This window comes from Balaenoptera acutorostrata, chromosome 3 (genome assembly GCF_949987535.1).
Source record: "Balaenoptera acutorostrata chromosome 3, mBalAcu1.1, whole genome shotgun sequence".
Classification (NCBI taxonomy): Eukaryota; Metazoa; Chordata; class Mammalia; order Artiodactyla; family Balaenopteridae; genus Balaenoptera; species Balaenoptera acutorostrata.
In genome coordinates this window covers 14,729,133-14,752,600 of record NC_080066.1, presented here as the reverse complement: position 1 = coordinate 14,752,600, position 23,468 = coordinate 14,729,133, and the positions used below count along the sequence as shown (strand labels likewise).

Here is a 23,468-nt window from a genome sequence, read left to right as displayed (position 1 = left end):
CTTCTGTGTTGATGTACTATAAAGGGAAAATTACTCCTAAACTCCTGTGGATTCAAAATGAGCTTACATGATGACAGTTCTTAAGTTCATCTGCAACTCGCAATCACTAAAACGGCCATTTCCGCCTGGTGGAGGCTCTTTTTTGGTAGCCTGAGATAGTCTACCAAGTGAAAAACACCATCCACGGAAAAGAAATTCAGGAACCACTTGTCTAATTGATGGAGCACAGATCTGTGGATCCTGAATTTAACCATTAATTCTTTATGCAACTTTTAATAAGCTACTGGAATGTTCTCCACTTAAAGATCATAGTTAAAGACTAGTTTAATATTTGCTATAAGATTGTAATCTAAGTAAACTGTCTAAATAAGATTCAAATTTGCTCTATTAGCAGTGGTGAATGGGACTAGGAAAAACAGCGTCATGTAACTGACATACTGGCAGGTCCTTGTCATTATCTGTGATTCCACCAGCGACAGCTGACAGCACACGGATCAGTCGCTTCCAACTTCTCGCTCCGTATTTAATATCTAAGACAAACAACTCTTTTTAAAATGCTAAACAATTGGTACTAGGTATATGTTTGGTCTACATAATTGTATAATAATTCAGGAAAACCACACCTCACTCTGTAGCTGTGTAACTTCTCTTGCAAAGACACTGTCAATTGTGGCTGGCATCTGCTTATAAAGAGAATTGGAAAGGTCCGCCTTAATGGTGCCTTTGTATTTTGCCTGGGCGGGGAGAAAGAAAAGGGAAAAAATATTGCTTAGCTTTTTTTATTGTGAATATTGAAAGAGAATAAAAAAGTACTTTCTTCAGAAACAGAATCAGTTAAAAAATATAAAGTCCATTTTAATCTTAGATACTGAACCTGATGAACATATTTGAAGAAAGATAAAGAAATCCAATTTATCATGGTAAAACCTTTAAATGAAACATGCAAGAAAATAATGACTGGGAGAGGGGGGTTGAGTGATGGGGGAAATGGGTGAAAGGAGTTAAGAGGTACAAAGTTCCAGTCATAAAATAAATACATGGGAACATAAGGTCCAGCATGGTGACTATAGTTAATAACACTGTACTGCACATTTGAAAGTTGCTAGGAGAGTAGATATTAAAAGTTCTCATCACAAGGGAAAAAAAAGAAATAAGATGTGTGACTCTGTGGTGACAGATGGTAACCAGACATTGCTGTGATCCTTTCAGAATGCATACAAGTATCGAATCAGGTACACTGTGCACCTGAAACTAATAAAATGTTAAATGTCAATTATACCTCAAATTAAATATCTTAAATCAATTTGGTAAAAAATAATAATGACTATTTTTCTGTTTAAACCCATGCACATTTCTCAAAGTAAATCTATTTGTGTGTATTGACAATTTCATGTTTGATCAGCAAAGAAACATATGAGAACAATGAGACATTTAAATCGTTCCAGAAAACACAAGTCATTAGAATTTACAGTCTAGAACCTGAATGCAAAGGACAACATTCCTTTATTCAAGTCCTCTTAACTCCCACCACAATGGCGGGGTGCAGGGGGTACTTTTTTGCTGTTTGTGCACCTTCCCATGTGCAATCTGCACTGTCTCTCAGTGATCTCAATCATTACTCATAAAGAGAGACACTCATTCACTATTTACTCTTGGGAACATTAAGTTCAAAGGAACATAACAGATTGCCCTCTTCCTTTTCTCTGTGCAGGAGAACTAATACTTAACACAAATAAACAAAACCGTGGTTTTCCCCACTCTGTCCACAGGTCCCTGCTGTTACTCCCACTTGGAGCTAGATTTGAGTGCTGATTTATTGAGCATATAGCCTGTATAAGCCTTGCGTTCCCATAACTCTTTGGATTTGGGTACTTAAAATTTACCAATTTTCTTCAAAATGTTTTCATGTTGACAGAAATAATCCCGAGAATATCATGTTGATCTTTTGCCAACATAACTTACGAAACACTAGAGGTCAGTCATTTACAACACTATCTAATCATCTTCCTTTCAAGTTTATCTCTTTGAAATGATATATTCACAGAAACCAGCAGTGTCTCATCACAGAAATCACTGTTAACATTGTGCTTTATAAGACAACGTAAGTTGCAGTTCTAAATGCTCTCAGAAAAAGACTCTATGATATTTCAGCTGGAAAATGAATGTAGTGTATTTCTCACTCTATGGTTTCATAACAGGTATCTCTGTTGAACTGACCCTACTCAAAAATAGTTCAAATTGATTTAAAGTTACTTACCAAAGGTACCACACTTTATGGAATCTGCTGGTTTCACTTATTTTCAAAATTATATTGAATCATTTATATCTAATAAGTCTGTTAAGAAATAAAATAATGGAACTTCTAAAACTCTTTTGCCAATACTTTCTATTGAATAAAAATATCCCTTTTTAAGAGTAATTTTATGTATATAAGAAAGGGTTAGAGTCAAAATAGACATATAATAAAATACATCAACCATAAATAATAAAACTTATCAGTTTACATGAGTTAATTGACATGGTGCACAGAATTATGTAATTATACAGCTATTACCAACATTCAGTGGTGTTATCAAAAATATTATTGTCTAACTTTCATGCACAGACTTTTACTTACACAAATAGAAAAAGAAAATGCAAGCCATTTTGCAAGTTTTGATACCTTACCTCAGAAATAAAAGCGCCAATATGTTTTACATGTTTTAGCATAGGCGTGTCAGTCACAAATGTACACTTGTCTTTAGACTTTTTATACTCTTCTTTATAATGGATCTAAAAGAATATTTTACATAAGAAGAGAAAGAAAAACAATTTTAATGCTCCTTTTTTGAACAGAAGAATTAACTTGAGAAAATCTGTTTTCTGAAGTAAATACTCCAATGTGGAAGGATGCTCAAAACAAGCCAAATCAAATGAACTGATATCCAGCCCGGAACAGCAAAGGTGATGCGGCAAAGGAGGGAAAAGGCTGCTCTTTACATAAGCCAGGGTCTAGTCATCACCCAGGATCATGTGTGTCGGCTACTGAGAACCTACTGTACGGCACAGGGAACTCTACTCAGTGCTGCGGTGACCTAAATGGGAAGGAAGTCCAAAACAGAGGGGATAGATGTATACGTACAACTGAGTCACTTTGCTGTACAGCAGAAACCAACACAACATTGTAAAGCAACTATACTCCAATAAAAATTAATAAAAAAATAAAGTTAAAAAAACCCAACCAAACCAACCAAAAAAGGATCACGTGTGTTGGACCCACAGTAACTGTGGGTCCTGTTTGCCCAGCTTGTTCAGCATGATTATTAAACGTTCTCCATTTCACTCGTACAACTGTCCTAGTTTATTGTTACTTTTAAGCCACAGACCCTAACAGGTGAGCCTATGGTCAAACAGAAACATAGCTGCCTACCTCTAGGTTCAAAACAAGGCGTCATCAGGACAGATGTAACCAATTAAGAAGAGGCAGAAATTAAACAAATGGAGAATACTTCTAGCATCATTGGCTAGACATGCTGGCTTAGAGGAAGGGGCCTAAATTGTGGCCACAATGGGCTTCCTGTTACTAATTAATTATGCTCAAATCAAACTTACCCAATTTATGAGCACCCACAGGCCTCCCCAACCTCCTCCCCACCCCCAAGCACAGAACCCACCCAGAAAGCCTGCCACCTGGTGGAGATCATTGCAGAATGCCCCCTGTGGTGGGCAGGCAGAGGAGCAAGGCAAAGTCCAGAGAGGCTTAGCTGGGCAATGCTCATTTCTTCTCTCCAACTCACTAGTGAAAGGAGTCACTCCTTTCCCCCTGGGGAGAGGCCAGAATTAATCTGGGGGAAGATCCCACACGGACACATGAACCAAAAAGAGGTCAGGAACTACGGAGAGGGACCTAAAATAATCCCACTGTCACACTGACAGCCATCCAATCTAAAAACTGAGCAGGCAAAACTTACGACTAGTTGAGAGGATGAAGGTAATTTGCTAAAAGTTGTATCACCCTGTAAAAAAGTCATGTTTATCTACCCAAAACTATAAATACTTAGGCCCAAAAAAATGTCCTAGTTCAGATGATAAATTACATGGTCTCCCTAATTACAGCCTAAAAGTGAAGTTTAATTGTATACCTTACCTGGTTCTTAAAGATCATGACTAATACTGATGTTACACTTTAACACGACATAGAGATTTTACCATATTCAAACCTCATTTGAGGGGCATTATCTGACCTGAGGTATAACCAGACATGAACATACTAAGTAACATTCTTTTAAAATGTGGTATTTCACAGCTATGACTCAGATATTAGATGCTGACCACATTAAACATTTGCTTTATTCATGAAATCAACATTAGAACATATTTATCTTATCTGAGCACTAAATTGCTTTTTTTTTCTTCTCAGAGATTAGCCATAATTTCAGGTCTCTGCAAATCACCCTCCTCAGTCACTAGTAATTAAACCGTTAATGGCAGTATGATAAATAGTAGGCTATTTTGATCATAAGGAGAAAAAAAAAAAGGTATCTCCGTTATATAATTAAGTGTGAGAGAACATAACCTATCATTAGGCTTAAGTTTGGCTCATTATTTTTATCTTTCGCCACCATCTCTTCCCTCTCCCATGCACATTCTTCACCGGAGCGCAGAGGTATGTGCTATGGCCACAGGCCTCCTGATAAGCTCTGACCTAAGCAGAATGCTCAGGACAGGCACTCGGGATAAGGGCGAAGTATTTACCTCCTTTCCTATACAGGCAAATAGTTCAGTCTTAAACGTGCTCTCCATTCCTTTCTCTGCTCTTATTTAAAAGATACACACACGTATTATATGCTTATTGTCACTCGTATTTCTAATGAATTTAACAATATGAGTGACAATAAGCAAATGATCTTAAATTTTTATATAAAGAATACTACATATTAGTAGCCTTCCTATACCAGGAGAATAGGAAAAAATGGATGAAAGGATACTGCATCGATGACTGATACTCAGTCTTAGGTAAAATAAAAATCACTGAGTAGACAGTCAATTCCTAATACAACCATGGTCCCACCTATTGGATAGATTGCCTACCCAATCCCTTTCTTTGCTAACAGTAGAACTCAAATGTATTTATGAGAGTAGACATGCCCCTACCCCAGCCCCAGAGGACAAATTGCTCTGAACTAGGCATGGTTTTCTCATTCCCCTTGGCCAGTGATTGGCCGGGGAGGACAAGTGCCTAGCTCTGGCCATGAGACATTCTTGGAAGTCTTCCCAGCATTATTACTGGTGTAGCTGATATAAAGAGAGAGACTTGCTGACATGGCCCTTTGACCGCTGGCCCTTCCGCCTTTTGTCTTCCCCAACCACAGGGAAACAGCCGCAATGATGCCATCATAAGACAATAAGCCATCATACCAATGATGGCAGAGCAGAAGGAAAGGCGCCTGAGAGACTGATAACATCCACTGCACCAAGACTGAACCCCCTACCTCCGGGATTCATATGTGAAAAGAACAGACATCTGTTAAGCCTCTGTGCTGGGACTTTCCTGTAACCCGCAGCCACCTGCGCTCACAAACAACACACAATCCAAAGTTGATGACTTAATGATCAATAAGATGCCCTAAATATTTACTTTCTGCTTTAACCTCACCCATTAATCCCACCATGTCTCAACTACAGTTAGAGTTAAATTAGTTGAGTGAGCTTCCTCCTCCTAGCCTACTTTCTTTTACTTACTATGAGATCAGCTAATGGCTGACAGTAGATGACAGATGTAGAAATGTTAGAGGACATTTCCTTTTAGAAGCATTCTTAACTGAAAGGAGCTAGGAAGCCTTTTCACAAATAGAGCCACGTTGGCTAAAGGCAGTGTACCCCAGAAGACAGAACCGTGACTCCTGCCCTGTGTGTTAACCGGGGCACTCGGAGCCAAGGCTGCTCTCTCAGGTTTCCTAACACCGTCGGAGCTTTCTCTGGAGGGGTAACCACGGAATGCCATGTTTTCAGCACTGGAAGGGTTTACCCACAACAAACAATGTTCACTTGCCTGGAACATGTTCGTTCTGCTGCCACACAAATGAACACCCTAGAAAAGGTTTGACTCAAAACACTGAATCAGAGGCTTCATGCAGATGTGGACTAATTTGCTCTGCAGAGACTCTTTATCCTAATTTACAAGAAACATATAAAGGGTCCTTTTTAACCTACTATTTTTTATGACCACCCTACAAAAGGCTCCCAGATCCATGATTCTGACTGTTTAATGTAGTCAGTAGGTTTGATTTATTCAAAGAATTGATTAGATAGCTGAGTAACAGGACAAAACAACAGAGAAAGGATATCTGGGGAAATAAAAAGCATTACATGGTTAACAGAAAAATAAAAAAGGCTGCCTCAGAGGACCAGGTGTCTTTCAAGACTGGGAAGTGAGTTATGCAGAGGGAAACCCCACAACATGGTCAGAGCACGTGCAAAGCTGAAACTAGGCGAGGCAAAAAAAATTTTTTTTGAAAAATTCCTCATACTGATCCCCAAAATGAAGCCACCTGATCTGAAAAACAGACATTTCTTTCTATGGAGAATTCTAAACAGTGCAGCCCTCCCAGGACTTACTGCCAGGCCATTCTTATTTAACATTTTAATAAATTATCTGGCAGGGGCATGCTACAGCGAAGTCTGCAGGTCTGCTGATGACCCCAAGCTCTCATGGAGAGGGAAATGGTAAACTGAAAGAGATGAACTGCGGAAGCTCTCAAAGGGCCATGCGAGAGGGCGGAAAACTACAGATTACATCACTAGCAAGGGAAAAATCATTCAAACTATTAAAAGAGGATGGGCCCTACGTGATTAGCTACAAGTCAAAAACTAGGACTGAAAATGGCTGAGCATGATACCCTTACTGAGGTTGATCTGACAGCTTTCTGCAGCCCTAAGTCCAAGAAACACTACATATCATCACAAAGGGGGCAGAAACATCATCCTTCCCCACTCATAATCACAGCCCCCCACATCTGGACTTCTGTGCACATTTCTGGTTATTACATCCCGATAAAGACACATGAAAGCTAAAAGAGCTTCCAAAGAGGGATGATTAGAATGATAATGAAGGGGATGTAGAGAGACTGCTCCATGAAGAGAAACCCATAAAACCACCCTTCTCATCTGAAAAATGGAGCAGAATAGCGAGTGGCTACCGGCCAGGCCAGACCTAAACCTGAATCTTGTCCCCACCCCTGAGTAGCCAGGTGGCCGTAGACAAGCTACCCAATGTTGGGTTTCACCACCTCTGAACTGAGGCTCACAGGACCTACGGCACTAGCTTGCTGTGGCATGAAATACAATATTGCACGTGGAGTGCCTGGCACACAGCAGCAGAGAAAGGACATCGTGGTGGCCAAGGCTTGGCAATCAGACAGACCTTGTTCCAAATTCCAGGTCAGTGGCTCACTAGCTGTGTGATTTGATCAAGAAAATGTGAGTCTGCTTCCTAAAGCTTCAAGATGTAGGACTCTACAAAGCAGGCAAACAAAACACCAAATTCACATGGTGACAGGCTGCGAACAGATTGCCTTCAAACAAACAAAAAGGCTCAGGTAAACACATGGATTCCCCCTTGGGATATAAAGGATTATAAAACAAAACTAAAGTCCTTGAAGCTTTGTCTTTAAGATTGAGACCTGGGCAGAGACTGGTGGACTAAATTAAATGTGAGCACGAACAGATGGGCACTATCAGAGACGTAATAAAGTCTTGACTGGAACTCCAATGTAACTCAATTCGTCCTTTTTTATATTTGTTTTTAGCTCTGTATTGATGCAATTTCAAATATACATTTTAGACAACCATCTAGACACGCAGAGAACACAACAGAGAAAAGCACTTCAAATTTAAGTTCATCGGCTCCATATAAGAACATTCATGACACCAAGAGTAAATGAGCAAGTTATTACTTGATAATATTATTAAACCACACTTCTAAAAAACCAGAAATTTGATTTAGTCCAATACGTGAAGCCCTTCCAGAAAGGGTAAATTAAAATCTGATTTTCAAATGACTGTACAAACTCTTCATTTTTTTAGAAACAAAGTCATTGTTCGGACTGTTCACTGGTAGATATAAAAATTCCAAAAACTAAACCAGTATCTTAATAAGTATGGAATTCTCTTTGGAAATAAAATGTAAACATGTACACAGATATAAACGAGACCACAGCAATATGATCTAAATATTTAAGTAGTACAGGCATTCTGCCTTGCAATATAAACCTATAGTAAACAGAAATTACTCCCACGCACTTGATTTCACCTGCATGAGAGTGGAATAACATGGTTTTCGCTTCGGCAAAACGGTAAAGGCCGTCGCCCCTCACCACAAGACTGAAGTCACTGAGAAACGCTCTTATCCAAAACAACTCCAACAAAATCACCTACTAACTAAAGTTGCCACTTTAGTTTAATGGTCTATGTAATATAATTTAGCTCAGCCACAAATACACTTCAAACAAAACATAACAACACTGGAAGAGGTACTATCTCCAGAGTTATGGAACTTAAGGTTTTAAATGGTCGCATTACTATCACTAATATTTGTGTAATACATAACGATAAAGCTAAGGTAAACTGCATGAAAGCTACAGTGAGAGATAACACGGCAAACTGGCTAAGAGAGAGGGCTCTGTGTTCAAGTCCTACTCCCCACTGCTTAACTGTGTGACCCAAGGAGGTTACTTAACCTCTCTGAGCCTTCTCTTCTTCACCTCTAAAATGGGAAAACAAGGGAACCTATCTCACAAGTTGCAATGCCTGGCACATAGTACTCAATAAATCCTAACTGTTGCTGATATTATTATCATTGTTGTTGTCATTATCATTCCGTTATTATTACAGTTTACAAAGAACTTTTACATACATTAGCTTGTGGCTATTATTAAGCAATGGCACAAGAAATACTCAATTTAAAATTTGGTTACATTGCATGTCAAGTATACAGGAAGGGGTCTGATTCCCACCATCCTTTGGCTCTTTCTGACAAACCAGAAGGGGATACAGAATCATATATAAAATGTGATTGGACAGATACAAAATTAATTTACAGAGGCAGTAGTTAAGAACAGCTAGCATCTCTTGAGTACTCACAATGTTCTAGACAATTTACTAAACACTTCAGATGTGTTATGATTTCTTAATCTTACTATTAGAAATGCTGCCCTTGAGGAACTGAGCCCAGCCAGGCTGCCCAGGGTTACTGTTACACTGACTCAGGCAGGTTGACTTCAGAGAACAGACCGGCACATGACCGTAAGGCCCAGGATTGACTTCCTCCGCAAACAAACGTTTGTAAGATATTCTGATCACTTTGCTTAACAACAACAGAAACAACCAGTTCTCTGCTCCCCTCTCTAAATAAGACAGGCACCCGCTCACGCTTCACGAGCCATCTTTCCTGTGTACCGGCGACTTTCCTACAACTGTTCTGATGAGGATCATCTAAATTCTCATCCCGAGTGAAGAACACATTTCCCTGTGCTGCTGTAATTCTAGTTTACATATTTACTATAGATAGGTAGGTAGACAGATAAATATACAGATATATACATATGAATTAATTCCATAATTCTAGGATTCCCTTGAAATATAACATAAACCGATCCCAGTTAACGAAAAAAGTCGCAACAAAAATGCTCCTTTCACTAATATCCATCATCATCATATAGTTCAGGGTTCTCAACACACAGTTCAGTAATCCGTGAATCCTAAATTGTTAATAAGTGTTATATGCAGGTATATATGCATGATTCTGGTTTAGAAAAATACTGAATTCATCAGATTCCAAAAAAGTTCCCCAAAATGCTAAAAATCATTCATTTAGATAGAGATCCTCTCAAAACAAATTACATCATTATACAAATTGTAAAAAAGCTTTGGGTTCTCAATGGAGTGTGTTCTGAAATTCGATGCTTTGTGATTTCACGCCAGAGTGACAGTGAAATTCAAGAAGGGACAAGATTCTGGCTAAACAACACGGAGACCTGTCCCCACAGAAATTCTCTGTCTGGGAGACCTTGGGAAAATCACCTAAAATATCTGGACTTATTTCCATGATCTGGAAAATCACAGTGTTTTAAATAAATGATTTCAGGGTTTTCCCCCTCAGCTCTCTGATTCCATGACATAATAGTGCCACACGTGCAATGCAAAATCAGACAAAAATTACTTAAGCCACTTACATCACTAATGAGTTCGGTGCATTTTCTGGCCAATTCCATGCTCAGGTCTTCAATAACAGGCTTAAAGAACACCTGTCCGGAAAAAAAAAAAAGAAAAGGAAACATTTTTCTAATCATCGACCTCGAGGAACAAATACTGTTCTTCAGCAATGCCTTCTCACCCACCTTGTCTTCTTCATTTTCTTCTTCCCCTGTTTTTTCTTCTTCAGTTTCATCTTTTACATCCTCAAATACAGGGACCCTCATTTCTACTCTTTCTATATATGTGTGTGTGTATATATATATATATATATATATATATATATTTTTTTTTTTTTTTTTTTTTTAATTCACTAGTGCAGCACCTTTTTCTATACTACAGCACCTTGAGGTCTTGGCGTCTCTGTGTTCTGGCAAAAATGACCGTGCCCAGGCCTCTTCCCTATTTAGCTCACACTTCATCCTCCTTATCACAGCGGGGTGTGAGTGGATGGAACAGCATCACTGAGGTCGGCCAGAGCTAGCCTCATAAGCGGAAATAATATTTTAACAGGCAAAATTCAATTTTGAGAACGTTTAAAGTCAACATTCTCTAAACTGGTTAAGAAATCCAAAAGAGACAACTTACTAATATTTCATGAATTCAATTCATTCATAAAATCGTTTGAAAAAGACTTAAAGATTCTGGGTGAACCACTCAGCTGTAACACTCAAGATAGCACAGTGCAAAGCCTATTATCTCAAAGATTCCTCAACTCCATCTAAATAAAGCTTTCACTGGAATGTCAGACATATCCCGGATTTGGTATGGTGAATCTGGATCATTCAAACTCATTTCATTAACCTAAATTAAATTTTTTATGAGACATATATGTACTTCTCCAGTCTAAAAAAAAAATACTTTATATTAACTGATTAAAGGCTAGTAATTTATTATGAAAAACCCTTTGAACCACTTCAAAGAATCTATTCTGAGTTAATTGACTGTTAATCTTATATTGCTATTGTATTATTTTAATTGTAAACATCATTAAACATGAGAAGCTGCAGTTAACATAAGCTGATATATCATTTAAGAATTCTAGGGCTTCCCTGGTGGCGCAGTGGTTGAGAATCTGCCTGCTAATGCAGGGGACACAGGTTCGAGCCCTGGTCTGGGAGGATCCCACATGCCACGGAGCGGCTGGGCCCGTGAGCCACAACTACTGAGCCTGCGCGTCTGGAGCCTGTGCCCCGCAACGGGAGGGGCTGCGATAGTGAAAGGCCCGCGCACCGCGATGAAGAGCGGTCCCTGCACCGCGATGAAGAGTGGCCCCCACTTGCCGTAACTAGAGAAAGCCCTCGCACGAACCGAAGACCCAACACAGCCAAAAATAAATAAATAAATAAATAAAGTAGCTATAAAATTTAAAAAAAAAAAAAAAAAAAAAGAATTCTAGAAATATCGTTTCAAAAAATAATAATTACCCTTTTTCAATTCTGCCCATTGTGTCAATTTTTACAAATCCACTAGTTATTTGTATATTTCTCAATGTGTAATACATGCTTGGAAATGTTTGGAAAAATAAACTATAACAATATTTATAATGGGGTATATGTTATATAATTTAAAATACATTTCTCAAAACTAATCCTTTAATGTCAATTGAGGTAATTCTAAGACTATACAGCTCAATTTATCAAATTTGGTTATTTAAATCCTAGAATAAATTAATATTTATAAAGCCATAGCATATCAGTGTGGGACATAATAAAAAAATACCCTAGGGTTGGGCTTCCCTGGTGGCGCAGTGGTTGAGAATCTGCCTGCCAATGCAGGGGACACGGGTTCGAGCCCTGGGCTAGGAAGATCCCACATGCCGCGGAGCAACTAAGCCCGTGAGCCACAATTACTGAGCCTGCGCATCTGGAGCCTGTGCTCCGCAACAAGAGAGGCCGCGATAGTGAGAGGCCCGCTTACCGCGATGAAGAGTGGCCCCCACTTGCCGCAACTGGAGAAAGCCCTCGCACATAAACAAAAGACCCAACACAGCCATAAATAAATAAATTAAATTAAATTTTAAAAAAGTGTTAGTTTCGGGTGTACAGCAAAATGATTGTTTAAAAAAAAAAAATACCCTAGGGTGAATAATGAAACTAATGATATAAAATATAACTTTAATCAAAAAATACATCATTCTAGGTAGACAAGTATAATACAGTTTTCTCTTGATATCATATTTAGTTTTAAATTTTTAAAATTACCTTGGCCTTGCCTAAAAATTCCGAAAAGAAAAAAATTCTATACATTCATCATGTATAGATTATTTCTCAAATTGTGTTCTATGAAGCTAAAGTTCCACACAATACTCGGAACGGAAAAGGGGGTTTCTTCAACAAACATGTTCGGCGAAACCTATATACTAATCTGTCCCCCTGCCACTTAGAGATCCACATGGCACAATGACACATGAGAAGCTCTAAGAAGACCCACAGCCAAGAAAACTATTAAGTTTGCTTAACCCAGCATTTCCCAAATATGAAACCTATTCATCTCATCTAATCTAACCTATCTACCTACCTACTTACATACCTACCTACTTACCTATTTTTTTTATTGACATCTGATACTCTAGAAAACTAACATTCTTCTGTGAAATATTACTTGGGGAAACATCGTTTTATTCTGAAACAACGTTGTGTTCTATAATAGTAGTTGATTGTTTCATGAAATGACTTTTAAAACAGGCTAACTTAATGGCATCACATATCCTGCTTACCGGCAAAATGCCAAGAAGAAATGCCCCGAGGGTGCCGAAATTGGAAACCTTAACTTTAAAATCATAGTCATGTCATGCCTATGTAGAGAATTCTACAAGGAAATTCTCTGTACATTATATTCGTTCCATAAAGGAGCAGAATGTGTAGACTCTGCTTGTTTCCCTCAAGTCCTCTGCCAAAAGACTCTTCTAATATTCCATAGAAGCTCTATTACGTTATCTTTATTGGGAAATAGGGAAAAGAGCATTTTCTATAAGTTTTTCTTGCAAACTTCTAAAAGCGTAGGGAGAAAATCTTGCCAAAGCTGCCTAAGATGCACTGCCTGGCTAGTGTCTGAGGTGACAGTACCTGCGATGCTCGTGATGACATCTATTCCCCGTGATGAATTACCTGCGTCAGACTTCAGTGGCTGCTATTTTTCTCATTTCCCATCATACAATAAATTCTTATTGTCTCTCCACTGTGCTGGAAGAAAATGATCTGTTGAGACTATGCACAAAAGTTTTGAAAGCAAAAACAAACACCATATACAATGTGAACACGAATTTTCCATTTGAGATTTTAGAATCAGAATTTTAAAGCTACAGGGGTCCTTAAGAAATCAATCCTACTAAAGTCCCCTCTTTCACAGAGGACAAAATTGAGGTCAAGAGAAATTAATTATTTGTCTTATTCACAAAGTTACTCAGTGGAGCACTAGGACGAGAATTTAACTAGAGCCCTACGTTCATTCATTCAAAGAAACGTGGGTGGTTATGCCAGGCACTGTGCTGGATGTTAGAGATGCAATGGTGAGTAAAATATACTTTGTGCTAAAATGAGATAGGAATTGTTCTAAAAAACCATCATTCGAGATTTGCTGGAGGAACTCCTTAATGGAGTGTTTGGCAAGCTAGATACATTATTACTTTTGATTGAATACATCTTTCTTCATTTCACCTGTAGGTATAATATAAAATTCACATAAAGTTTTCTCTAAAATATTTTAAGCCCTTAACTTAATCACAGCAATGCTCTCTTGTCAATAGCTCCAAAACGTAACTTGGGGAATATGAAGAAAGTGTTCTTCGTGGATAGCTATCATGTTTCAAAATTCCCCCATTATCCTCTTTTTTTTTTAAACCATGTTAAACGTTGTACTTTAATACATATTTGCATCTTGGGGTGCCCCAAAAGGGAATATCTGTGTAGTTGCTAATCCCTTTCACTTACTGAGCATTTCATTTATGTTGTCTATTTTTTACTTTCGTACTCTACCCATGCCCTGGTTGAGAATGAGACCAAGGTGGGAATCACATTACCTACAGCTAGACCCCCTACTTCCAGGTCTGGCTCGCCCACATCCTCTAGGGCAAATTATTTAATCCCTCTCTGCCTCTAATTCTCCATCGTTGAGCAGAAAAACTGAATTGCCAGAAGTTAATACAAGGAAAGCACCTAAAAAATAGGAAAGCCCCTTACAAACAAAAGAGTTTTCAACTATCGAATAAAGGTACACAGTTCCAGGGAAAGTGCTTGGTATGAAAGGATCTTCTCATTTGAAAGGGTATATTCTATACCATCAATATGTTTTTAAAGGCCAGGAGGGGGACTTCCCTGCCTGCCCAGTAGTTAAGACTTGGCCTTCCAATGCAGGGGGTGTGGGTTTGAACCCTGGTCGGGGAGCTAAGATCCCACATGCCTCAGGGCCAAAAAACCAAAACATAAAATGAAGCAATATTGTAACAAATTCAATAGAGGCTTTAAAAATGGTCCACATCAAATTTTTTTTAAATCTTTTAAAAAATATAAATAAAAAAATAAAGGCCAGGAGGGCCTCATGCAGCATAAAAGCCCAAAGATAAGAGCTAACTTGTGTATTTGTAATACAGAAGTCTTCCATCTTTTTATAGTTTCATGTTTATGTGTAACCAAATGTATTTCTGTAACAATTGCCAGGTCCTAGGGGTAATTCAGGTCTCCGGGGACACAGCCCCTGGCCAAAGTCTGACTGTCTTCATGTTCTTAAGGTCACATACAAGAATCTCTTGGATTTTGAGAAATGTTTCATACTTATTTCACTTCTTTCTCCTTCCTTTTCTCTACAGTGATAGAAAATGTGTTCTTCCCCAACATGGTGATGAAGTGACTTGCAAATGAAAATCCATATTCAACAACTGAAATAGATTGAGATTCAGCTCTGCGTGAAGGAACATTTACAGAGATAAACTGAATACTTCCACTTTGAAAATTAATTCAACATTTCCTATTAAAAAATATTCCCCCTAAATGGTAGATGAGAGAGAAATTAGTTCATCTGACTTGTTTGCCTGCCTTGGCAGTCTTTTCATGTACTCATTTTTAGTTGCCTGGGTTTTTTTTTATGACTATCCCCAAAAGGTTCTTGCTTCTCAGTTAAATCCCTGGTTATTTTACTTTTGCCTCATGTATTTCTTCATCGTTTGGCATCTATCCAAAAGAGAACTTTACTAATAGATGAGGGAGAGAAATTGTTTTTTAAAACAAGAAATGTAAGCTCTCTAGGGCATTTTGTCTTCTTTATAAAAGAGAAGAGTTCTGCTTATTATTAGCCCAATCTATTTTTACAATTAACATTCATTAAGCCTATCTTCTCCTTCTTAATGGCTACTTCATTACTGTTCGTTAATTAGAAATCAAAAGAATACAAAACATCCTGAATAACTGTCACCATTACCAATTTCGCCATTAAAATAAGATTTATTAGTGTTTTTCTATATTCATACTCCTATTTTCACAAATACAGATCCTACTCACAAATGAAAGCCACACATCTAGACTGGTGTTGGAGAAGAACAAGAAACCAAAAATAATTTTTGGCTCAACAATTTTCAGGTTGGAGGTGGCTGGGATGCCAAAATGTAAAATACCTATTCTTCTAAGCATATTGACAGGGGAAAACAAAGTTCTCTTATTCAGAGTGTACATTAACATAACCACCAAGTGAACTGAAAGACTTTGGTTTAATTTGCTGCTTACTTGAGATACTTGTTCCAATTTAATAACAACAAAGCTAAAACCATAAACACTTCCGCAATCCTTCCCACTGAGAGAAGCCCAAGGTTTGAATGGCCTCTGTGTGGCTTGTAATCAGAAGCAAAGGCTCAAGCACGAAAAAACAGCTTGGCTATCCCAAAAAGTATCCCTTTCCTGAAGTTCTGTGTGAGATGTGGCAGGAAAAATTGTGAAAGACTTTGAAACTGACACACACAAAAAATTACACCATGTCTTATCTAGTGTTACCTTCTGGCTAATTTGGCCTTTCACTGTCTTTGAACTACTTTACCACACCCTAAATTGTTGAACACTGATAACAATGTTAATGATGCTTTAGCCATACAAATGCAAATTAATTGTGTCCTGGGGAAAAGCAGTTGATTATTGGCTTGTAGACCCTTTTGTATCTATCTGTAAATTCAATTCCGCATTCCTTATTACTCATTTCCGTTTTGGTTCTTCAACTCTGAACCAACTGTAACATCTTACTGGTGGCCTCTTTAATTAATGAGTTAAAATCTTTGAAATGTGTTCCTTTTATGCTTTACGAGTATCATGATTTCACCTTTTCTTAAGAAAATCCTTTAACAGATGCAAATGATTTCATTTCTTCTCTTTAACATTCAGCAAAAGCAGAAATTGAGAAGGTATTACTGGATAAAGCCCTAGTCTCTAAATTGTGAGATATAGCTGTAAAAATTTTTGGTGTTTATGAAAATGAGTTTTTTGTTTTGTTTTGTTTTGTTTTGTTTTTAAAAGGTCTGATCTCATTTGACTACTGGCAAATGCCACATGTGTGCTTGTATATATGTACATTCACACGCAAAACACACACACAACACACACATGCACTCAGGCAGAGTTAATTCATCACAGCTGCCAGTTCCCTCTTGAAAAGCGTACAAGGCTTCAATAAATGCAAAGACTTAATTACTTCTCACATCTGGAAAAACTTGAATATGAGAGTGGATTTATTGAAGAAGCTCTTTGCTTGGCTGTCAACACCATATCAAGAGCCAGAGAGAGCAGGCTTGATCAGTGTTGGCAATTCTTTAACCCTTCAGAGATAGATGTTCTACCAATTAATTCATAACATGTCCTGCTTACATGATTTATGAATTTTATGAAAACGCAGTAAATAATTTCCTAGTCATTTATGGAGAAAAGCTGTTTCTGTCATGTTTCCAGACGGGAAGAATCATATATTAAAATGTGGAAATAATGAGGACGTTCTTATAGTCAAGGAAAAAGGGAAAGGCTTTGGAGTTGAAGAGCATATTGAAAACAGCCATTAGAACAATAACTTATGTAAACATATGTGAAACTCAACAATTCAGCCCTTTTTGGAGAAAGTTTAACAGTGTCTCTAAAATGCAAGTAGGGAGTTACATGAGCTCATAACAAGAAGATTTAGCAGGAACCAAGGAATGGGCAGATCTCCCTCTAGAGAGAATATTTAAGCCGGAATTAGGCAAAGAAATGGGGTGTAGGGACGACATCCAAAAAACATTTGCAAAGACCCAGAGACAAAATTTGGAGGAACCAAGAGTTCAGTGTCACTGGAGCATACAGTGGGGAGAGATGAGGGCAGCAGGGAGAGCTCCCTGAAGTAAATGTAAGGAAATCACTTTTCCTAACACAATAAGCCTAAGCGGGTTTGAGCCATGAACCTTTACGAATAACACGGTTCCTGGTCAATTAACTGCAAAAACATCTGCTTTACACCTACTCTATTCCCTTCATTTGCCTTGAATTTAATTTTTACTCCTTCATTTTATCATTAGCCAATTGAAATACCCCTCTTACCTGGACTTTATGAAAACTCATAGTGAAGAAATTATTCCCAATTTTATCAGTCTAATGAAGAAAAATATTCAAGGGAAATATATTTGTATTATATATCCCCGCAAATAAATGGAAATTATGTTAAATGTGTTTATGATATAAATTTCACACTTCTACGATGCTACAATTACAGTTTAATTATTAAAACGCACCTATTTTCTTCTACTTTTTACTAAATAAGCATTATCAATATTTCTACTTGAACCTTAAGCATCCAATTACTATACCTAAATTCGCTAAGTATTTCTATCTTGAAGTCGTGATTTCAATATCAGTTAAGCCAAGGAAAACAACACAACTGACCTTTGCAAGTTTGGAACTTTTGAAGCACTAATTCCTGAGTTTTGTTCCAATTGTTTCCATGGAGTTTCTTCATGTGTAACTCAAAATATAAGATACTATCAAAATAAGACCATTATTAAAGTAAATGTATCGTTAAAACAGCTATAAATTTAGTGATGTTTTAAAATAATTGGTACTCTTTGAATAGTGAGAACTAGTTTAATGTATATTGGTGGTAATTTCTCTCTGAGGACTTTATCTTCTTTATGATTTAATGTGTGTGTGTGTCTAACTTCATTCATTCATTTCACAAATATTTCTTGGGTGCATTCTATGGGCTAGGCACTATTTTAATTTTAATCTCTTCAGATAATCAGTGAATAACACCAACAAAAATCTCTACCCTCTCCTATTTCAATCACATATTCATTCATTAAATATTTATTGAGCATCTACTTTATATCATGTGTTGTACTAGGCTTTGCATCTCTGGTATATTTCAGATACTAAATATACATGTGATAGTCAACATTCACTAGTATAGTCAGTTAAAAATACATATTTTTTTATAGTATGATAAATTTATTGGACTTATAAAACCTGCATTTTCTAACAACATTGTAAATCAGCTATACTTCAATTTTAAAAATTAAAAATAAATAAAAAACAAAAGCTGCATTTTCAAAAATGTAGCAGCATGTTTTTAAAAGTTTTTATCAATGTTCAAATAATTTTGTAGATATCAATTTTCTGTTCTTTTGTACACTAGTTATATCTACAGGTGGTTTTCCCCATCCATCTTGTTTTTCTTAAGTTGTGTGTGCAAAATTTTTCTTCATAACCCCAATATGCTTGGCCTATTTTTGATTTGCTCATAAAGTGACATCTCCCAGGCAAAGTCTATCTATGTTGTTTTAACTACTTCCAAAATCATTCTCTGGAGCAGCTCTGTCCAGTAGAATTGTAATGTGAGCCACATATGTAATTTTAAATATTTTAGTTGCCACGTTAAAAAAAGAAACAGATTAAATTGATTTTAATGATATGCTTTATATAACTCAATATATCCAGAATATTATCTTTCAACATATGTGATATTTTATCTTTTTTTATACTAGGCCTTCGAAATCCCGTGTGTTTTAATCTTACACTTACAGCACATCTCAGTTCAGAAGAGCCATATTGGAGAGCAGCTCCATAGTGGCCAGTGCAGCTCTATGGTAATGCTGTGAGACTGGAAATCATTCGCTATTGTTTCATTTTTGATCACATGTAATTTAAATATGAAAAAATACATTTAAAATTAAATTTCTTAAGATGAGAATTTCAGAATCCTAATAATCAAGCAATAAAAACTGTAATCTATTTTAGTTTCCAAAACTATCTAAATCAGAGTCCTTTGTATGGGAATGTATCTTATTAAAGGGTTTAAATTGTTATTATAAATAATGAATTAACTCTTTAAATTATGTTTTAATTAACTTCACCAAAGGTGTATTTTCAAAATGCTATCTTGTTTCATTAATGAGAATGACATATTTAAAGTCCCAGCAGTTTTCAGGATAAATATTCACTCATTAATTATCTATCTAACAAATAGATAATTATATGAGTGAATAATAAATATTCACTCTTTTTCTCTCTAGACAACAAAAGCCCAAATAGTGAAATATCCTCCATCGATGCTCCCTTTTTTTTAAAACTCACATTTTTAACTCACATTGTGCAATTTAAAACACACCAGCAATTTCTTCATCAATATGGCCAGGTAAGTCCTTTTTAAACCATGTTGTAAAGCAGTGTCACAATGAAGTATGAGATTTTAATAAAGAAACTGATGGACCACTTAAAGAACCTAAGTGTTTTACTGAAATGAGACTTTTCTATTAAAAACTTGAAATCTTCAAATACTCAACAGAAAAGATCTTGAGGAATTAAGGGAAATACAGCATCTCCTATTTCTGTTCCACAGAGGACCCAGCTTCTTTCCTTGATGGAGCCAGCAAAATGGCTATTTTTAAACTGCTGGGATCTTTAATAATATCCAATTGCCATGAAGTGTTTGAATCAAAAATACTGCTACATAAAATGATATCCAAAGCCTTCAATTTCATTTGTGTTATCCCTCATACAAACTCTGCTGAAAATTTTGGAGAAAGGTAACTCCATATAAAAATGGAAGGAGGCAGTCAAGAACTCTCAGAAGCCCCCTCTTCTGGCCCCTACCAGGTACTCTGAGAGGGCATGAAAGGGTATTTGCCATATGCCAAGCACTTGCCTTGGGCTTTACATATAAAATCCTACTTAATCCTCCCAACATCCATTTTACAGATGAGACACTGAGACGCAGAGTGAACCCGCCCAAGTTCTCACAGTAAGAGATTCAAACCCAGGTCTGTATTACTTCAGTGCATGTAAAACCCACTAGACCATAGAGCAATAATAGAATGCTGACTCACTGACTGACTTCTGGTAGCAATATTATTATTTTCTATTATCTTTTTCGATTTCCAACTTCAAAGGAATTGTCGTTACTGATGGTTCTTGAAAGGAAGAGTACTTGTGGTATAGAGACAATTTGGTTCCTGGGATGGGCAAAAGCAAGACTCCCCCAGAGTTAGAATCAAAGGTAAAAGCAGGTAACAGTGAAAGCATGATGAGCATCCTTGACCTGACACAACCTAATCTGAGACGCTTTCCTTCTTTTCATTCATTAATGGTACATTTATAAGCAGTAGTGAGCCAGCAAATATTTAACAACCATCTTTCCCAGGGAAAGAAAGGAAGAAAGGAAGGAAGGGTGGGAGGGAGAGAGGGAGGGCGCAGCACAATTGGCCGGGATGAGCTCTTAGGAGCCGGCACCTCGCACGAAGCGCTGTGAGTAACAACAAAAGCCTGTATCTCCCAGTAAATGGACCAAGTGTCACCAGGCCACCTGAGAAACTAATCTTCCAAAATTTAAAATACGCATTTCAAGATATACCATTATGCCATAGTGCTATTCTGTTCCTTACCTGCATGTTGAAATCATTCTAAATAATAAGATTTCAAATTTATTTAAGCAGTGCTTTTTCTCTTCCGATCATCATATACTGAGGTCATAAAGTCTGCGTTTGTGGTCCTCTTAATGATAATTCAGATGCATATAAGACATTGCACACACACACGAAGGAAGTGGAAAGGAAAATAATTTAAGAGGCAGATTTCATTGTATCCAAATAGAGTCTGCTCTTTCTACATAGCTGCCTTGACACCCAAAAAGATCTGGTGTGTTTTCTTTTAATGGGATTCAATACATAACAGTTCAGAATATAGTTAAGTATTCATTGAAAATAGTGTGACAGCAATGACTTTTATGGTAAGGTTTCTCTGATTGACACAAAACTGATGAAGATAACTTACCAAAAAAACTGAAGAATTCTCTAGATTTAGACTAGAATATTAGGAAAAATTCACCCCCAAATTTAAGAGCAATTATAATTGTGTAAAAGAAATACTGACCTTATATGTGCTCCTGAGCTGAAAATGAGAATTTCATTTAACAAAATGGATAATTTTTTAAATGAATGTTCTCTAGCCATTTCTTGTAAGTCTACCATTTTTAAAGCATGAAGTAGCTACTTTTAAGGTTTTCTATTATAAACTGTCCAAAAAAGTGAACTTTATAAAGAGCATTCCCACTCTGAGGGTCTTTTTTATGTCAAAATTTTACTTAGGTATAAAGTTTGCTGAAAAGGAGGTAATTTTGTTGACACATTAATGAAGTAACAAGGACATCTTTTTTTCAAGATTTTTAATTAAGCTTTGATACTACACCACTATCATCATAGTCCTATGAAATATTTTTTTCTTACAGAAATATCACTACGTGTGCATTTGATCAAGGCTGTACTTGGTTTCTTATTTGAGGATTTAAAATCATTAGATATGTTATTTCCTTTGACAATTCTTTATGGTATTTACATTACTCTCTCGTACAAACAGCCATGAGTAAGGAAATCTCAGATGTTCATTTAATCAGATTAAATAGCTAAATTGTATAATCCTATTTTAAAGTATTCATCTGTATGGGTTTTAAAAAAATTATCATAATAGCTTTAGATTTTCTAAATAAACCTTACAAGATTCTTTTTAGAGACCACCTGCAGCCAACTCAAAATACAAAAATTTCTATAAGGGGTAAATTATCTTTATTATAAAATCTAATCATCTGGGATAGAGTTGCAGAAGACTTTCTTGTAAAGAAGATTATGCTTTAACTAGTTCTTTATTTGTCTTTTTATTAAATCTTAAGTTCAGCATTTTATTCTTTTTTTTTTACTTTTCCAAACACAGCACTATCTTTGTTTAAATATTCAAAGGTTCGAATGTTTATGCTATAAGGACTAAATAGTTTTCAAAATATCATCAAAAATGTATCTTTTAAAGTATATTACAGGCTTTTATAATGTTTGTATCTCAGAAACAGGACTAGTGATTTTATCTGGGCCATGATTTGACGAAGATCATAACTGACTCATGAAATACGTTATAATGGAGCTTCTGCTCAAGTTCTTTATGTTATACTAAAAAAACAGAACCCATGCATGAGATCATATTCCACACCGAATTGATAGCAGAACTTTACTTTTTAGCCTGGCAAAAACACTACGACTGACCAGGCAAGAATGACTATGGACAGAAGAGATACGAAGCCCACTAGCTCCTCAATGAATGAACTGTAGTCACAGAACCATCACTTGGAAAGGGTGAGCTCTGGAAGCACCACTCTGGTGTGCAGAGAGGAGAAAGTGCCTCAGGAGGAGGAGTCCCAAGATCTGGGTTCAAAACCCCACTCTGCTACTGACCTGCTGTGCGGTAGCTGGTGGGTCACTTGAGGTCTTTGGTCCTTTATTTTCTCAAATGCAAAAAATTAGGCCAGCCTTCCCAGTTCTTAGATTGTATGATTACCTGATTACCAAATTTATCTTATCTACTAATCACCATGGTACAAAGCATTCAAAGATGAAAACATTATCATCAACAAATTCTTTGATCAAATCACTTTTTTTTTTTTTTTTTTTGGTCAAAGAGTAATAGAAGTCAACTATGTTGAATAGTAGACACTGGGGTAAGTCCTTTACATATCTTATCTCCTGGCAGCCTCATCAACTCTCTAGAAAGTAAATACTATCTGGACCCCCAAACTGAAGATCAAAAGGGTACAGCACTTGCTTAAAAGTAACAGCAACAGGACTAGAACCAAGATCTTCTATATATTTTATGTATTGCCTCACCATTTATAACCACGGTGTGCATTCAACACTGTGATGTCATACAGCGGGAATCTACTTTTAAAAACACCCTTTGTATTTTGACTACAGGTCAGAACCTAAC

At 36.8% G+C, this 23,468-nt stretch overlaps 1 protein-coding gene across 11 annotated transcripts in view; it reads right to left on the bottom strand.

Annotated features, from left to right (window-relative positions):
* NEBL (nebulette) overlaps positions 1-23,468 on the bottom strand; it is a 357,059-nt gene that overhangs the window by 107,974 nt on the left and 225,617 nt on the right. For 4 of the 11 annotated variants that reach the window (XM_007189861.3, XM_007189869.3, XM_007189865.3 and 1 more), the window contains exons 1-4: positions 10,377-10,504; positions 10,212-10,283; positions 2,668-2,772; positions 624-734 (exon numbers count right to left, since the gene is read on the bottom strand). The exons of 2 other annotated variants lie outside the window; for them this stretch is intronic. In XM_007189861.3, coding sequence (XP_007189923.2) covers positions 624-734; positions 2,668-2,772; positions 10,212-10,283; positions 10,377-10,457 — 369 coding nt within the window. In that variant the 5' untranslated portion in view covers positions 10,458-10,504. Of the gene's footprint in view, positions 1-623; positions 735-2,667; positions 2,773-10,211; positions 10,284-10,376; positions 10,506-13,340; positions 13,416-23,468 lie in introns of those variants that run through there. 5 more of the 11 variants (XM_007189863.3, XM_007189864.3, XM_007189866.2 and 2 more) reach the window with 4 other exon arrangements.